Below are 15,547 nucleotides of genomic sequence, written 5' to 3' on the forward strand. Positions count from 1 at the left end.
TGAATGTAGAGAGAAAGAAGAATCAAGAATGGCAGCGGTGGCTCTGCCACAGTGGCTTGTGCCTGTAATCCCAGAACTTTGGGAGGTCAAGGCAGGAGGATCACTTGAGGTCAGGAGTTCAAGATCAGCCTGGGCAATATAGCAGACCCCATCTCTATTACAAAAAGTAAAAAATAAAAGAATAGCAACAATGTTTTTGGCCCAAACACAATTAAATTAAAATACCATTAATTGAGATGGGGAAGACTACAGTAAAAGCAGATTAGAGAGGGAGAAATAGTAGAAGCTCAGTTTTGCACATGTAAACTGTAACATGTTTTTTTAAGACATCCAAATGGAAATGTCAGTAGGAACTTGGATACTATATAAAAATCTAGAATTGGAAGAGATCCCCGCTGCGGATAAAATGGACATGTGTCAAAGTGTCAGTGGTACTTAAAGCTATGAGGTGCGTGATATAAGCTAGGAAGTGAGTGTAGACAGAGAAGTGGTCTCATGACTTAGCTCGGGGCACCTTGGTGTTTAAAGGTTGGAGATATAAGGAGTAACCAGCAGAGGAAACAAGTGCCAGAAGCCAAGTGAAGAAAGTGTTTCTAGAAGGGGAGTTAACAGAATCAAACACACAGGTAAGCTGAGAATTGACCATCGGATTTGGCAACATGAAGGTCATTGGTCATCTTGTGTTGTTTGGGAGTGGTAGAATAGAGGCCTGAATTGGACTAGGTTCAAGACAGTGGGTTAAGAGAAGTTGACCCCACGAGTATAGACAATCATCTGTGGAGCATCTCTTATGTTCCAGCTCCTGAAGACACAAGAAGAATAAGATGTATTCTCTACCTCCAAAGGGACTGTTTAGAATTTGGAAAATAGAATTACAACCCAGGTGTGATAAGTACCATATCAGGCCGGGCGCGGTGGCTCAAGCCTGTAATCCCAGCACTTTGGGAGGCCGAGGCGGGCAGATCACAAGGTCAGGAGATCGAGACCATCCTGGCTAACACGGTGAAACCCCGTCTCTACTAAAAATACAAAAATTAGCCGGGCACGGTGGCGGGCGCCTGTAGTCCTAGCTACTCGGGAGGCTGAGGCAGGAGAATGGCATGAACCCAGGAGGCGGAGCTTGCAGTGAGCCAAGACTGCGCCACTGCACTCCACACTCCAGCCTGGGTGACAGAGCGAGACTCCGTCTCAAAAAAAAAAAAAAAGAAAAAAAAATTACCATATCAAATAAATACTCAGAGTGGGCTGGGGGAGAATTTAGGAGGGACCTGAACTGTGCTACATCTAGAAAGGCTTCCCAGAAGAGGCAGTGCCTGACTCAACCCTAAAGGACCAAGAGGAATTAGCTAAGCAGAGGCGACAGGGAGTGGCAGAATCTTTGTATTCTAGATGGAGGAAGCAGCACACGCACAGCATGAAGGCATAAGAGAACAGGCCTACTTGACAGATGAAAAGATGGTTGTCGCATTCACCAAGATAGACAATTCAAGAAAAGAAACAGGTTAGAGAGTGAGGAGTAAAGGGAAGACTTCGGGCCTGGCATGGTGGCTCACATCTGTAATCCCGGCTGAGGCGGGTGGATCACCTGAGGTCAGGAGTTCGAGACCAGCTTAGCCAACATGGTGAAACCCCATCTCTACTAAAAATACAAAAAATTAGCCGGGCTTGGTGGCTCACGCCTGTAATCCCAGCTACTCGGGAGACTGAGGCAGGAGAATTGCTTGAACCCAGGAGGCAGAGGCTGTGGTGAGCCGAGATTGCACCACTGCACTCCAGCCTGGGTGACAGAGCAAGACTCCATCTCAAAAAAAAAAAAAAAAGAAAAGAAAAAAGAAAGTGAAGACTTCAACCTTAATCAAGAAGGAGTTTAAGATGCCTCTAGCACTTCCAGGTAGAATTGGTAGAAAAGGAGAGATGTCTGTCTAGAGATAAGTTCTATAACTCTGTCTATATAGATACACAGTATACATCTGTCTATGTATTTGTTGATACTATAATCTATATGGTGGGTGAAATCGGGATTAATAACATCATATACAGAGAATATGTAAAGTAAGCAAAGCAGAAGACCTAAGACAAAAACCCTGAGGGACCCCACCATATAAGGGAGGGACAGAGGAGGAGAAACCTGTAAAAAAAAAAAAAAGAAAGAAAAAGAATTACTAAATTATGAAACTGAGTAGTGGCCAGATAAATGAGAAGAAATCTTTTTTTTTTTTTTTTTTCATATGGAATCTTGCTCTTTCGCCAGGCTGGAGTGCAGTGGCATGATCACAGCTCACTGCAACCTCCGCCTCCCGGGTTCAAGCGATTCTCCTGCCTCAGCCTCCCGAGTAGGTAGGATTACAGGCGCACGCCACCACGCCCACCTAATTTTTGTATTTGTAGTAGAGACAGGGTTTCACCATGTTGGCCAGGATGGTCTCAATCTCTTGACCTTGTGATCCGCCCGCCTCGGCCTCCCAAAGTGCCAGGACTACAGGTGTGAGCCACTGCGCCCAGTGAAATCTTTTTTTCATTATTGTTTTTTTCTACACCCTTCTTGCATCTCAAAATGGGAAGAAATCTAAGAAAAAGGGGTATCACAGAAAAGTTGGAAGCAATTTTTACCAGGGAGAGTGGTCAGTAATGTCAGATGCTATAGTGAGATAAAATAAAGCAGAAGCCTCCAGTGCTTTTAGCAGTTGAGGTAAGTGGACGTGAATAGGTATTTAAAGAAGAGGGTGGGCATGGTAGCTCACACCTGTGATCCCCACACTTTGGGAGGCCGAGGTGGGAGGATCACTTGAGCCTGGGAGTTTGAGCCTGGGCAACATCGTGAGAACCCTCTCTATAAAAATTTTAAAAATTTAGCTGGGCATGGTGGCATGGGCCTGTGGTCCCAGATACTTGGGAGGCAGAGGTGGCAGGATCACTTGAGCCCAGGAGGTCAAGGCTGCAGTGAGCCGTGATCATGCCACTGCACTCTAGCATGGGCAATAGAGCAAGACCCTGTCTCAAAAATAAATAAGTAAATAAATAAATAAAATAGATAACAAAGAAGTAACAGTGTAAAAAAATGCTTAGCCTCACTGATGATCAGATAAATGTAAATTAAAGTAATAATGAGATATAAATTGTAATCTAAACAGTTGGCAAATAATTTTGAGCAATACATATATTCATCAGTGGGGGAATGGTAATTGCACATACAGTATAATATACTATATGGTTATTAAGATTTTGGCCAGGCGTGGTGGCTTACACCTATAATCCCAGCACTTTGGGAGGCCAAGGCAGGTAGATCACCTGAGATCAGGACCAGCCTGGCCAACATGGTGAAACCCCGTCTCTACTAATAACACAAAAATTAGCCGGCATGGTAGTATGTTCCTGTAAGCCCAGCTACTTGAGAGGCTGAGGCAAGAGAACTGCTGGAAACTGGGAGGCAGAGGTTGCAGTGAACCGAGATCGTGCCACTACACTCTAGCCTGGGTGACAGAGTGAGACTCCGTCTCAAAAAGAAAAAAAGATTGAAGATTTCATGTATGGGCATGAAAAGATATCAAAAGCACATTAAGTGATTAAATGCAAAGTGTAGAACAGTAAGTACAGTATGATTTTGTACAAAAAAATACATATAGTGTACAAAATAGAAAAAAAAGACAACATATATACCATATAAATTGTCAGGACTGGGTATCTAGGTTGGGAGAGGTGGGGAGTCAAGTAGGGAAAATGGCATGTATTATAGCATCTATTCATGTCGGGTACATATTTCTATATTGATTGAGAGTTTTTCCCCCAATAAGTTATTACTTTTGTAATTGAGAAAAATAATAAATTAAAAATAAGATAATGTTATGAACATTTTAAAGAGACAGTTGGGGCCAGGCGCAGTGGCTCATGCCTGTAATCCCAGCACTTTGGGAGGCCGAGGCAGGCAGATCACCTGAGGCTGGGAGTTCGAGACCAGCCTGACCAACATGGAGAAACCCCGTCTCTACTAAAAATACAAAATTAGCCAGGTATGGTGGCGCATGCCTGTAATCCCAGCTACTCAGGAGGCTGAGGCATGAGAATTGCTTGAATCCGGGAGGCCGAGGTTGCAGTGAGCCGAGATCACGCCATTGCACTCCAGCCTGTGCAACAAGAGTGAAACTCCGTCTCAAAAAAAAAAAAAATGCCAGGCATGCTGACATACACCTGTAGTCCTAGCTACTCAGGAGGCTGAGGTAGGAGGATCACTTGAGCCCAGGAAGTCAAACAGCTGCAGTGAGCTATGATTACACCACTGCATTTCAGCCTGGGTGACAGAGCGAGACCCTGTCTCTAAAAAAAATTAAAATAGGATCATGCTGTCTTATAATTTGCTTTCTTCATTCAAAAGTATCCTATGAGCATCTTTTCATGTCAATAAGTATACTTTGATCACATGATAGGTATCTGAGAAAAACAGTGTCCACTTACCAAGGCAAAGTGCCACTTTGATTGTCAGGGCTCCTGTGTGGTTACAGTAAGGGCAGGTGAAGTCAGAGACCTAGATGACTCATCCATTGTGTGGCACGAGACCTTACAGAGCCAAGAATGCTGCTGACAGTTAGGGTAGAACCAGCTTCTGGAGCTGTTCTGTAATTCCCTCTTTTCCAGCAAGAAAACTTTTTAAGCTTCTTATATCTCTGATGCATACATTCTTCCCCCAATGGATCATTTTGTAAGCTAAAATTTAAACACTAGAATCAAGCAGTTCTATAATTTCTTTTCAAGCCTTATTTCTACTTGATGAAGTGGCTTTCAAGAGTATATTCAGAAGAGTAATAGGGTGAGAGACTTAATTCCCAAAATAGCTGCTAATCCTGTTTAATTCCTAGGTTGTTTGTCCTTTCTTTCTTAGTTGAAAGACTGGTGAGTCACAGACTACAGGAGAGAAGGTATTGGAGTTTGCAGTTTGTTGGGAAGGTGGTGCTGTTCAATTTATTTAGGAGTACAGTCCTTTCAAAGTACGGGACATTTAATTTAATTTAATTTTTCTTTTTTTTTTTGAGACAGAGTCTCACTCTGTCACCCGGACTGGAGTGCAGTGGCGCGATTTGGGCTCACTGCAACCTCCGCCTCCCAGGTTGAAGCCATTTTTCTGCCTCAGCCTCCTGAGTAGCTGGGACTACAGGCGCGTGCCACCACACCCAGCTATTTTTTGTATTTTTAGTAGAGACGTGGTTTCACTGTGTTGGCCGGGCTGGTCACGAACTCCTGACCTCAGGTGATCCACCCGCCTCGGCCTCCCAAAGTGCTGGGATTACAGGCATGAGCCACTGCGCCCAGCCGGGACATTTAATTTTCAACAAGCGTGTTTCCTCTATTATGGAACAACAGTGACAATTTCCAGGTTGTTTTCAGTCTGTCTTACATGTATAAATTAATTCCATTTTTGGCCCTAGTGAAAGTGAACTCTCTTAGATATGTAAATATGTGTCCTTTGATCATCTGAGTGATAAGTAGTGGTATTTGCATTTGAAGCCTGCATATTTTACAGCCAGAGGATCTGTAATACAGTGAATTTCTTGATAACTGAAAATTTTTTTTTTTTTTTTTTTTTGGTTGGGGGATGGCGTCTCACTTTGTCACCCAGGCTGGAGTGTAGTGGCACAGTCTTGGCTCACTGCAACCTCCATTTCCCAAGTTCAAGCGATTCTCCTGCTTCAGCCTCCAGAGTAGCTGGGACTATGGGCATGCACCACTGCGCCCAGTTAATTTTTGTATTTTTTTTAGAGACAGGGTTTCTCCATGTTGGTCTGGCTGGTCTTAAACTCCTGACCTTGTGATCCGCCGGCCTCGGCCTCCCAAAGTGCTGGGATTACAGGCGTGAGCCACCGTGCCTGGCCCTGATAAGTGAAAATTTATACACAGATAAACTTGTAGAGAAGAGCAGGGAAAAAAAAAAAGATTAAATTCTTATGAAAAATAAAATTTGACTGCTCATATGCATGTAAATTATGTCAGATATAACTAAATATTTATGCAAATACTTGGAAAGTCTGGGGACTTCTCCAGGGTTCTACAAATTGTTTCAATCCTTGCTGCCACTATCCGTAATTAATGGTATAGTTTCAACTATCCTGCAACTATCCTGCATCTTTGTCTTATTTAAAAGAAGAAAAAAAAACCCAGCAGAATTTACCATGTTATTTTATGGCAGGTAATGATGAACTTTGCTGATGTGTAGTTACAGTGTTTCAAGCACTTGTATTTTGCTTTTTCTTTCTTGTTTTTTTCCCCATTAATCTTTGGGTAAAAATCTCTTGTTTCGCATGTAACTATCATTAGAGCTGGGCTTGCCTTTCTTCTCATTTTGTCCTTATAAGGCCATCCTGTTTTATCACTTCCTGCTTCAGCTCCTGACTTTTTCTCTCTTCCCCTCTCCCTCTCCCGGGTGGATGCTTTCTCCATGTGGCAAGGCTGTAACTGTTCACAGCTGTCTGAAACAGCAGTGGACCAGGAGCAGCTTGGAGTTTTAACTTTCATTTTACAAAGAACAACATGTTTGAATGTTTCAGCAGGCAAGTTATAACTGGCATCTACTTCTTGTTCTTCTAGAACACCGAAAATCTCTCCCAGCACTTTAGAAAGGGGACCCTGACTGTGTTAAAGAAGAAGTGGGAGAACCCAGGGCTGGGAGCAGAGTCTCACACAGACTCTCTACGGAACAGCAGCACTGAGATTAGGCACAGAGCAGACCATCCTCCTGCTGAAGTGACAAGCCACGCTGCTTCTGGAGCCAAAGCTGACCAAGAAGAACAAATCCACCCCAGATCTAGACTCAGGTCACCTCCTGAAGCCCTCGTTCAGGGTCGATATCCCCACATCAAGGACGGTGAGGATCTTAAAGACCACTCAACAGAAAGTAAAAAAATGGAAAATTGTCTAGGAGAATCCAGGCATGAAGTAGAAAAATCAGAAATCAGTGAAAACACAGACACTTCGGGCAAAATAGAGAAATATAATGTTCCGCTGAACAGGCTTAAGATGATGTTTGAGAAAGGTGAACCAACTCAAACTAAGGTAAGAATTGGGCGGGTTTGAAACTTGAGAAAGCCAATTCAAGCACTAAACAAAGCTGTTTTTCCAATCTAGCTATTTTGAGTAGAGGCGAATATGTGGTCAGTATGTCTTGATTCCAGTTAGATAAGTTAATAGTCTCTCAAATGCATTATTTACATAGATGCTAAGATTTGTGAGTCTCTGACACAATTTCATGTTAAATCAAGTTCACACTGGGATTCAAATTGGTATCTAGAAATGAAGAGAGTTTAATACCGATTGGATTATGTGTTTTTGTACACTTGCCCTTTTAAATTGTCTTCCTGTGTTCTTTATCATTTGTAGCTTTGGGGGTGGAATTACTGCCGAATAGCTCTCTGCTTGGACACAGCTGCAGACTGAGTGTTAAGGCCGGAGTTTAACATTAAGACTGAGGCTTACTTGTCTCTGCTAGCTGAATCCGTTCTCTTCTTCTCAACTTCCTCATCTGTGCCTTCCAACAAATGTTTTCTATCAGCTAAAATCCTCTCTCAGGCAAAATCAATGAAGATAGCCAGACTAGCTATAGCTTTCGGGAGTTTTGACTTGCAAATGCACAGGGTTGCGTTTTCCTACAACTGCTAATGAAATTTGATCCTTCATGTGGATTGCAGACCTCGTCCCCAGAGGGAATTACTTAACTAGAAAATGAGTTACATATGCTGGTGATTTATAACACAATCCAGAGGCCACAGAGCTGGTAAATTTTTCCAGTTTTCTCATACTTTCCTATATATCTGGCTTTGTACATGGGGATGGTTCGTTACAACAGTTGTTATAATGAAATAAACAGACCTGATGGGGAGCAAAACCATCTGTTACTCTAGATTCCACCTAGATGGGAAAGCTGGATTTTTTTTAAGCTAAATATTTGGCCCAAGTCCCTATGTTTGGAAAGTAATATAATAATATTAAGCATTCTTTCTGAGATAAAAAATAACTCATCCTGTAGTCTTCAGTTATATTAGGTGTGATATTGTCAATCCCTTCCCATGACTTGCAGTGCCAGTCGCTTTTCTGCTTAGAATTAGAAAAGTTCTTGAATGTTTGCGGGTCATGTTTGAAGTTGTGCGAGTTTTTGACGATGTGTAAAGCTACAACACTTCTCTGTGCATGAGCTTTAGCTCTACTTTAACAGTGAAACCAGTTGGCAAGAGATGTAACCACAAAGCAGTTTTATAACTTTGCTTAACTCTCTTCCCTCTCAAGTTTTTAGACCTTTAGTCCTGCCAACTCCTTCTTTCCCCTTTATGGTTTTAATTTAAAAAATTTTTTTATTTAAATGGGAAGAAGAATTTTAAGTGGAAGGAAAAAATGTCAGAAATCCTAAATAGAGAGGAAGGGGTTTTGTTGTGACTCAAAGCACCATTGTAAGTCTCCTCCTCCCAGACCCTGCTCGGAACAGGACAGCTGATGTCATGCCAGTACACACAATGTAGATTCAGTGTAAAAGGCTGCTGCATGTTGAAACTGGCCAAAGGTAGGAAATGACTGGGACTGTAGCAGACAAAAATGCTGATTATGTGTAAGGATATGGTGAGACACTTTTTCTCATAAATATCTGTGAGATATGGGTCAGAACAAGCCTATCTCCCTAAGGCTGCTTGGAGAGGAGAAAAACTTTCCATATAAGATCTTACTAGTCCGGGCGTGGTGGCTCAAGCCTGTAATCCCAGCATTTTGGGAGGCAGAGGTTGAGGGATCACTTGTGGCCAGGAGTTCGAGACCAGCCTGGCCAACATGGTGAAACCCCGTCTCCACTAAAAATACAAAAATTAGCCAGGCATGGTGGCATGTGCTGGTAGTCCCAGCTACTTGGGAGGCTGAGGCAGGAGAATCACTTGAACCTGGGAGGTGGAGGATGCAGTGAGCCGAGATCATGCCACTGCACTCCAGCCTGGGCAACAGAGTGAGACTCTGTCTCAAAAAATATATAAAAATAAAAATAAAGATCCTACTAGATGGCTGATAGCACTGGGCCACCAGATTGATTGCTAAAGGTATAGGAAGATGGAAGAGGCTGGGCACAGTGGCTTACATCTGTAATTCCAGAATTTAGGGAGGCCCAAGGCAGGAGGATTGCTTGTGCCCAGGAGTTTGAGACCAGCCTGGGCAACATAGCCAGACCTCGTCTCTACTAAAAATTTAAAAATTAGCCAGGTGTGGTAGTATGCATTGATAGTCCCAGCTACTTAGGAGGCTGAGGCAGAGGATTGCTTGAGCATGAGAGTTTGAGGTTGCAGTGAGCCATGATCGCCACTGTACTCCAGCCTGGGCAACACAGTAAGATCCCTGTCCCTTAAAAACAAGAAGATGGAAGAGACATAAGATTCACCTGGGCTTCTAGGTTTCATTGCTTTTTGTGTGTGCCATTTTTAATTTCCTGATTTGTCACTTAATGGACTGCTTAGGGAGTGGAAAACACAGCCACCCTTGGTTTTATTGCTGTTTGTAAATAAGCATCATTGTCCATACTGAAAACAGTCTAGATTATATTTATTTATTTATTTATTTATTTTTGAGACAGAATCTCTCACTGTTACTCAGTCTGGAGTGTATTGGTGCGATCTCGGCTCACTGCAACCTCCATCTCCCAGGTTCAAATAATTCTCCTGCCTCAGCCTCCCAAATAGCTGGGATTATAGGCGCCCGCCACCACGCCCAGCTAATTTTTGTATGTTTAGTAGAGACGGAGTTTCATCATATTGGTCAGGCTGGTCTTGAACTCCTGACCTCAGGTGATCTGCCTGCCTCAGCCTCCCAAAGAGCTGGGATTACAGGCATGAGCCACCACGCCCAGTCTCAGTCTAGATTATTTTTAACAGTTCTGTCAGGTATTCTATAGTCTGAGCTCAACCTACCTGTATAGTCTCACAGCCAATCTTATACTCAAACCTTGGAATACTCATCCCCCAACTGCTACTTTTTGAATCTTTTATTCTTAATATTTCATGTTTTAACTTCAGTGTGTTTATACTTTTTGAAATGAGACCAGAACATAGTAGACTTTATAGAGAAGACCAGTTTTACCTAGATTCCAAAGGAAGAATTAAACTGCTGTTATTGTTTGAAATGCGTTTTTTTTTTTTTTTTTTTTTTATGGAGATAGGGTCTTAACTCTGTTGCCCAGGCTGGAGGAGTACAGTGGTACAGTTATGGCTCACTGCAGCCTTGACCCCCCTGCCTCAGCCTCCCAAATAGCTGGGGCCACAGGTGTGTACCACCACTCTCAGCTAATTTTTAAAATTTTTTATGGAGACAGGGTTTCGCTATGTTGCCCAGACTGTTCTTAAACTCCTGGGCTCAAGTGATCCTCCTGCCTTGGCCTCCCAAGCTGGTGAAATTACAGGCATGAGCCACCACACCCAGCCTGAAATTCTTAAAGGATGAGAGTGTCAATGACAGAGCACCTTGGCATCATTGTGCCTAACCTGGGAGACAGGGAAGAAGCACACCATGGGAAGTGTTTACACTTGGGTACAGCTGTGCTAAGTACTGTGGAGCCCATAGCCTTGAGGTAGACGGCTACTTTGCCTTTTTTCTTGAACTGTCTTGCAGAATGTGGATTTGGGGTAAGTGGTCTTGAAGCACTCATTTAGTCACCCTCAAATTAAGATTTTTACTTCATCTTTCTTGGGCCTGTACCTCCAAGATGACAAAGAAAAGAAGAAACAATGGTCACGCCAAAGAGGGCCGCAACCAGGTGTACGCTATTCACTGCAGCCAATTTGCTGCATAAACTGTGCCCATTGTGTGCCCAATGACAAGGCTTATTAAGAAATTCATCATAGGCCGGGCACGGTGGCTCACGCCTGTAATCCCAGCACTTTGGGAGGCTGAGGCGGGCGGATCACGAGGTCAGGAGATTGAGACCATCCTGGCTAACACGGTGAAACCCTGTCTCTACTAAAAACACAAAAAAATTAGCTGGGCGTGGTGGCGGGCGCCTGTAGTCCCAGCTACTCGGGAGGCTGAGGCAGGAGAATGGCGTGAACCCGGGAGGCAGAGCTTGCAGTGAGCCGAGATCGCGCCACTGCACTCCAGCCTGGGCAAGAGTGAGACTCCGTCTCAAAAAAAAAAAAAAAAGAAAAGAAAAGAAAAGAAATTCATCTCTTGAAATGCTTGAAATGTAGAGGCTGCAGCAGTCAGCGATATTTCTGAAGTGAGCGTCCTAGATGCCTGTGTACTTCCCAGGCTGGATGTGAAGCTACATTACTGTGTGAGTTGTGCCATTCACAGCACGGTAGTCAGGAATCAAGGTCATGAAGCCCGCAAGGATCGAACACCTTCCCCCCACTGTAGACCTGCGGGTGCTGCCCCACGACCGCCAGGAATCAAGGTCATGAAGCCCGCAAGGACCGAACACCTCCACCCCACTGTAGACCTGCGGTGCTGCCCCATGACTGCCACCGAAGCCCATATAAGGAGCAGAGTTCTTAAGGACTGAAGAAAAACTAGCCTCTGGAGAAAAATAAAATTGCAATTGTACTTAAAAAAAAAAAAAAAAAGAAGATTTTACTTCATAGGCCAGGCTTGAAGTTCTGAACACTTTGAAGTCTCCAATTATGAGGGATCCAGTCTAAGCCTCTGGCTTTTGCTATTTAGCAATAGGTGTTCTATGATGGGCTGATTTGGAAGGAGGGAGTCAGCCACTCTTGAGCCACTGCAGTGAAGTCACTTGATCTCAGTCTGGAGAGGAACACTTTAATAGCTAAACATTCTAGCTTTGATTTTTCTGAAGGGAATACACCTGTTTTCAATTCTGGGGTTTTTGGGGTGCTTGCTTGACTGTATATGAACTTGTGATCCAAGGAAAAAATAGGAGAAAGAACAATGTTGGCTTTTTAAGTCAGGATAGTTTTATGTTTGCTACTAGATAAGGCAAAAATAAAAACTTATTTTTATAAATTCAAGAAGAAAAGTAAGGATGTTTTTATACCCTAGTGGTCAATAACTTAGTTCGTAGTATTTATTTAATAAAAGGAAGGTGGCATTGGTGGTATAGTGGTAAGCATAGCTGCCTTCCAAATAATGAAAATTGATTAAAGCCTATTTCTCATTTATTCTCTACGTTTGATGAATAGATAGGTTATTTAGGTCAGGTGGTTTAGCTAAATATGATGGTTTTATTTATTTATTTTTGAAACAGAGTCTCATTCTATTGCCCAGGATGGGGTGCAGTGGCACGATCTTGACTCACTGCAACCTCTGTCTCCTAGGTTCAAGCAATTCTCCTGCCTTAGCCTCCGAGTAGCTGGGATTACAGGTGTCCGCTGCCATTCCTGGCTAACTTTTTTTGTATTTTTAGTAGAGATGGGGTTTCACTATGTTGGATAGGCTGGTCTTGAACTCCTGACCTCAGGTGATCTGCCCCCCTCAGCCTCCCGAAGTGCTACCGCGCCCAGCCTGAATGTGATGGTTCTACATCCTATGAGTGAATGAGTGGTATATGGATTAATGTAACCTATCGTCAAAAGAAATGCCACAGTGGGCCGGGAGCAGTGGCTCACGCCTGTAATTCCAGCACTTTGGGAGGCCAAGGCAGGTGGATCACCTGAGGTCGAGAGTTCGAGACCAGCCTGACCAACATGGAGAAACCCCATCTCTACTAAAAATACAAAAATTAGCTGGAGATGGTGGTGCATGTCTGTAATCCCAGCTGCTCAAGAGGCTGTGGCAGAAGAATCACTTGAACCCAGAAGGCAGAGTTTGCAGTGAGCTGAGATGACACCATTGCATCCCAGCCTGGGCAGCAAGAGCGAAACTTCTCTCGAAAAGAAAAGAAATGCCACGGTGACACTTAGCGAATGTGGTTTAGCATTCCTAATTCCTTATATGTATTAATCTGGATTTTAGGTGGCCAAGATAACCATTCAGGACAGCCTTTTATGAAAAAGATAACTGACCAACTAGTTATGACCCATGTTTAGTTATTGTCATGTTGCCTTTTTTTTTTTTGAGACAGCCTTGCTCTGTTGCCCAGGCTGGAGTGCAGTGGCACCATCTCAGCTCACTGCAGCCTCCCAGGTTCAAGCAATTCTCTGCCTCAGCCTCCTGAGTAGCTGGGATTACAAGTGTGCACCACGAAGTCCGGCTAATTTTTGTATTTTTAGTAGAGACGGGGTTTTGCCATGTTGGCCAGGCTGGTCTCGAACTCCCAGCCTCAAGTGATCCACCCACCTCGGCCTTCCAAAGTGCTGGGATTTTATATTATAAAAATAAAGCAGGCCAGGCGCGGTGGCTCACGCCTGTAATCCCAGCACTTTGGGAGGCCGAGGCAGGCGGATCACGAGGTCAGGAGATCAAGACCATCCTGGATAACACGGTGAAACCCCGTCTCTACTAAAAATACAAAAAAAAAAATTAGCCGGGCGTGGTGGCGGGCGCCTGTAGTCCCAGCTACTCGGAAGGCTGAGGCAGGAGAATGGCGTGAACCCAGGAGGCGGAGCTTGCAGTGAGCCGAGATTGCGCCACTGCACTCCAGCCTGGGCGACAGAGCAAGACTGTCTCAAAAAAATAAATAAATAAATAAAATAAATAAAGCAATATATTCAGGTAAAATAGACATATATAAAATAACAAAGGAAGTTTCCTTTGACTCATCACCCTTTTCTCTTGTTTGTGACCTCTCCCCGTAGACTCCCAGCCCTTCAGCTTCCCTCTGAATTTCAGTTCTTCTTATCACCAGGATCATGATATGTATAGATAGCATCAAAATGCCAACAAAAACTTCACTTGTTCCAACATCTTTGTGGTTTTTCTTCTTGTAAGTTCCTGGAAGTGACACTTGGTATTTTGTTTAGTTTTGCATAACACTCGTACATAAGAGCGTATATGCGCTGATGTAGTAGAATGAGTCTTTAGAGAGTAAGGCAACCAAGCTAAAGTGTGATGATCTCTGTTCATCAGGTACTTATTCATAGACAATTTGTAATCTGCATCAAAGAAATAATTTATATAGGCCTTCTTGATGAATGGGTAGGTGTCCATAGGGAATCCCCAGATTGTTGCAGAAATTATTCATAACATCTTATCTTCCTCTTAGTTAATAATTGTATGGTTCCTTTATCTACTTAACGTTAAGATAAAAAATTTTCTTCTGCTTTCTGAATATGTCTTATTTAGAATTATATCCCAAGAAGAATACAATTCTGAGGATGTTCATAATTGTATTAATTGCATAGTTTTGTTTGTTTGTTTGTTTGTTTGCTCTGTCGCCCAGGCTGGAGTGCAGTGGCACAATCCCAGCTCACTGCAACCTCCACCTCCCGGGTTCAAGTGATTCTGCCTCAGCCTCCTGAGTGGCTGAGATTACAGGCGCATGCCACCACACCAGCTAATTTTTGTGTTTTTAGTAGAGACTGGGTTTCACCGTGTGGGTCAGGCTGGTCTTGAACTCCTGACCTTGTGATCCCCCCACCTTGGCCTCCCAAAATGCTGGGATTATAGGTGTGAGCCACTGCGCCCAGCCAAATTGCATGGTTTTAAGTTAAAATTTTAAAGTAAGTTTGGGGAGGAAAGGTATTTGAATAACTATTAACATCAATGTGGAGTCTATACAGTCATCTCAATGTAAGGGAGTATATCTTTAATTTGCCTGTCAGTGAATCTTGACTTTTACCTTGACCTAACATTTAATCTTCAATAGATACATTGCTAGTGCTTTAAATGTGGATAATTGGTTTTGCATGTTATTGTTAATTGTACACAAGAATTGTCTTTGTTTTCCTATCAATGCATTCTTCCTTACATATCTTGGTAAAACTAACTTTTTGCTGATTTAGCATATTCACCTATAGTTTGTAGCTTCTCTTGTCATTTCAAAAATGTAAATAAGGCTATCCTCAGCATTATTTTGACTGACATCTATTTATAGTGGTACATTTCTTGTAAAGACTACATATCAGCATAAATTTTTTATTTACTCTTAATAACTCTGAGTAATCTCTTGTGTGTGTGTGTGTGTGTGTGTGGGGTAAGATAATAATTGATCCAGGGTAAAGATGCAGTCAAAGAATTCCAATCTTTTTAACTGTTCCTTGCCCTAAATGACTGTCCTTGATGTGCCAGCTAGAGACCACTCATCTCTTCTTCTCTGCTTACTTTCATGTCCACTAACTATGTACTGGTTTTTAACCAGTTTCATTATAGTAAAACATATCAACAAGCAATGTCGGGGGACTGGAATATTCTTTAAGCAATGTTGGCTATATTAGACTTCAAGGGGGCTAGAAAGACTTCATCTCCCCCCAGTACAAATATTACTACCTTTGTCTTCCTGCTAGTGGGCTCATTCCTAAATTAGACAACACAGGTGTGTATCCAGATGAATATATTTACAAGTCATTTCCTCTAGCCTTCTAACTCATTCTAACTCATCAGTGAGTTACAATGAGTGAGAAATCGCTATCAAAATTGTTGACATATAGATCCTAGAACCTTAAGAGAGTTTAAGAAGTTATTTAATCCAGCTCACTGCCCTCAGTCAGTT

At 42.9% G+C, this 15,547-nt stretch overlaps 1 protein-coding gene across 4 annotated transcripts in view; it reads left to right on the forward strand.

The window, feature by feature from the left end:
- Positions 1 to 15,547, forward strand: part of LIMA1 (LIM domain and actin binding 1) — a 107,355-nt gene that overhangs the window by 54,085 nt on the left and 37,723 nt on the right. For 3 of the 4 annotated variants that reach the window (XM_008951216.5, XM_034935896.3, XM_024931094.4), the window contains one exon: positions 6,574 to 7,038. In XM_008951216.5, the coding sequence (XP_008949464.2) occupies positions 6,574 to 7,038 (465 nt within the window). Of the gene's footprint in view, positions 1 to 6,359; positions 7,039 to 15,547 lie in introns of those variants that run through there. The other variant, XM_063593512.1, reaches the window with a different exon arrangement.

The sequence above is a fragment of the Pan paniscus genome, chromosome 10 (assembly GCF_029289425.2).
Source record: "Pan paniscus chromosome 10, NHGRI_mPanPan1-v2.0_pri, whole genome shotgun sequence".
NCBI lineage: Eukaryota > Metazoa > Chordata > Mammalia > Primates > Hominidae > Pan > Pan paniscus.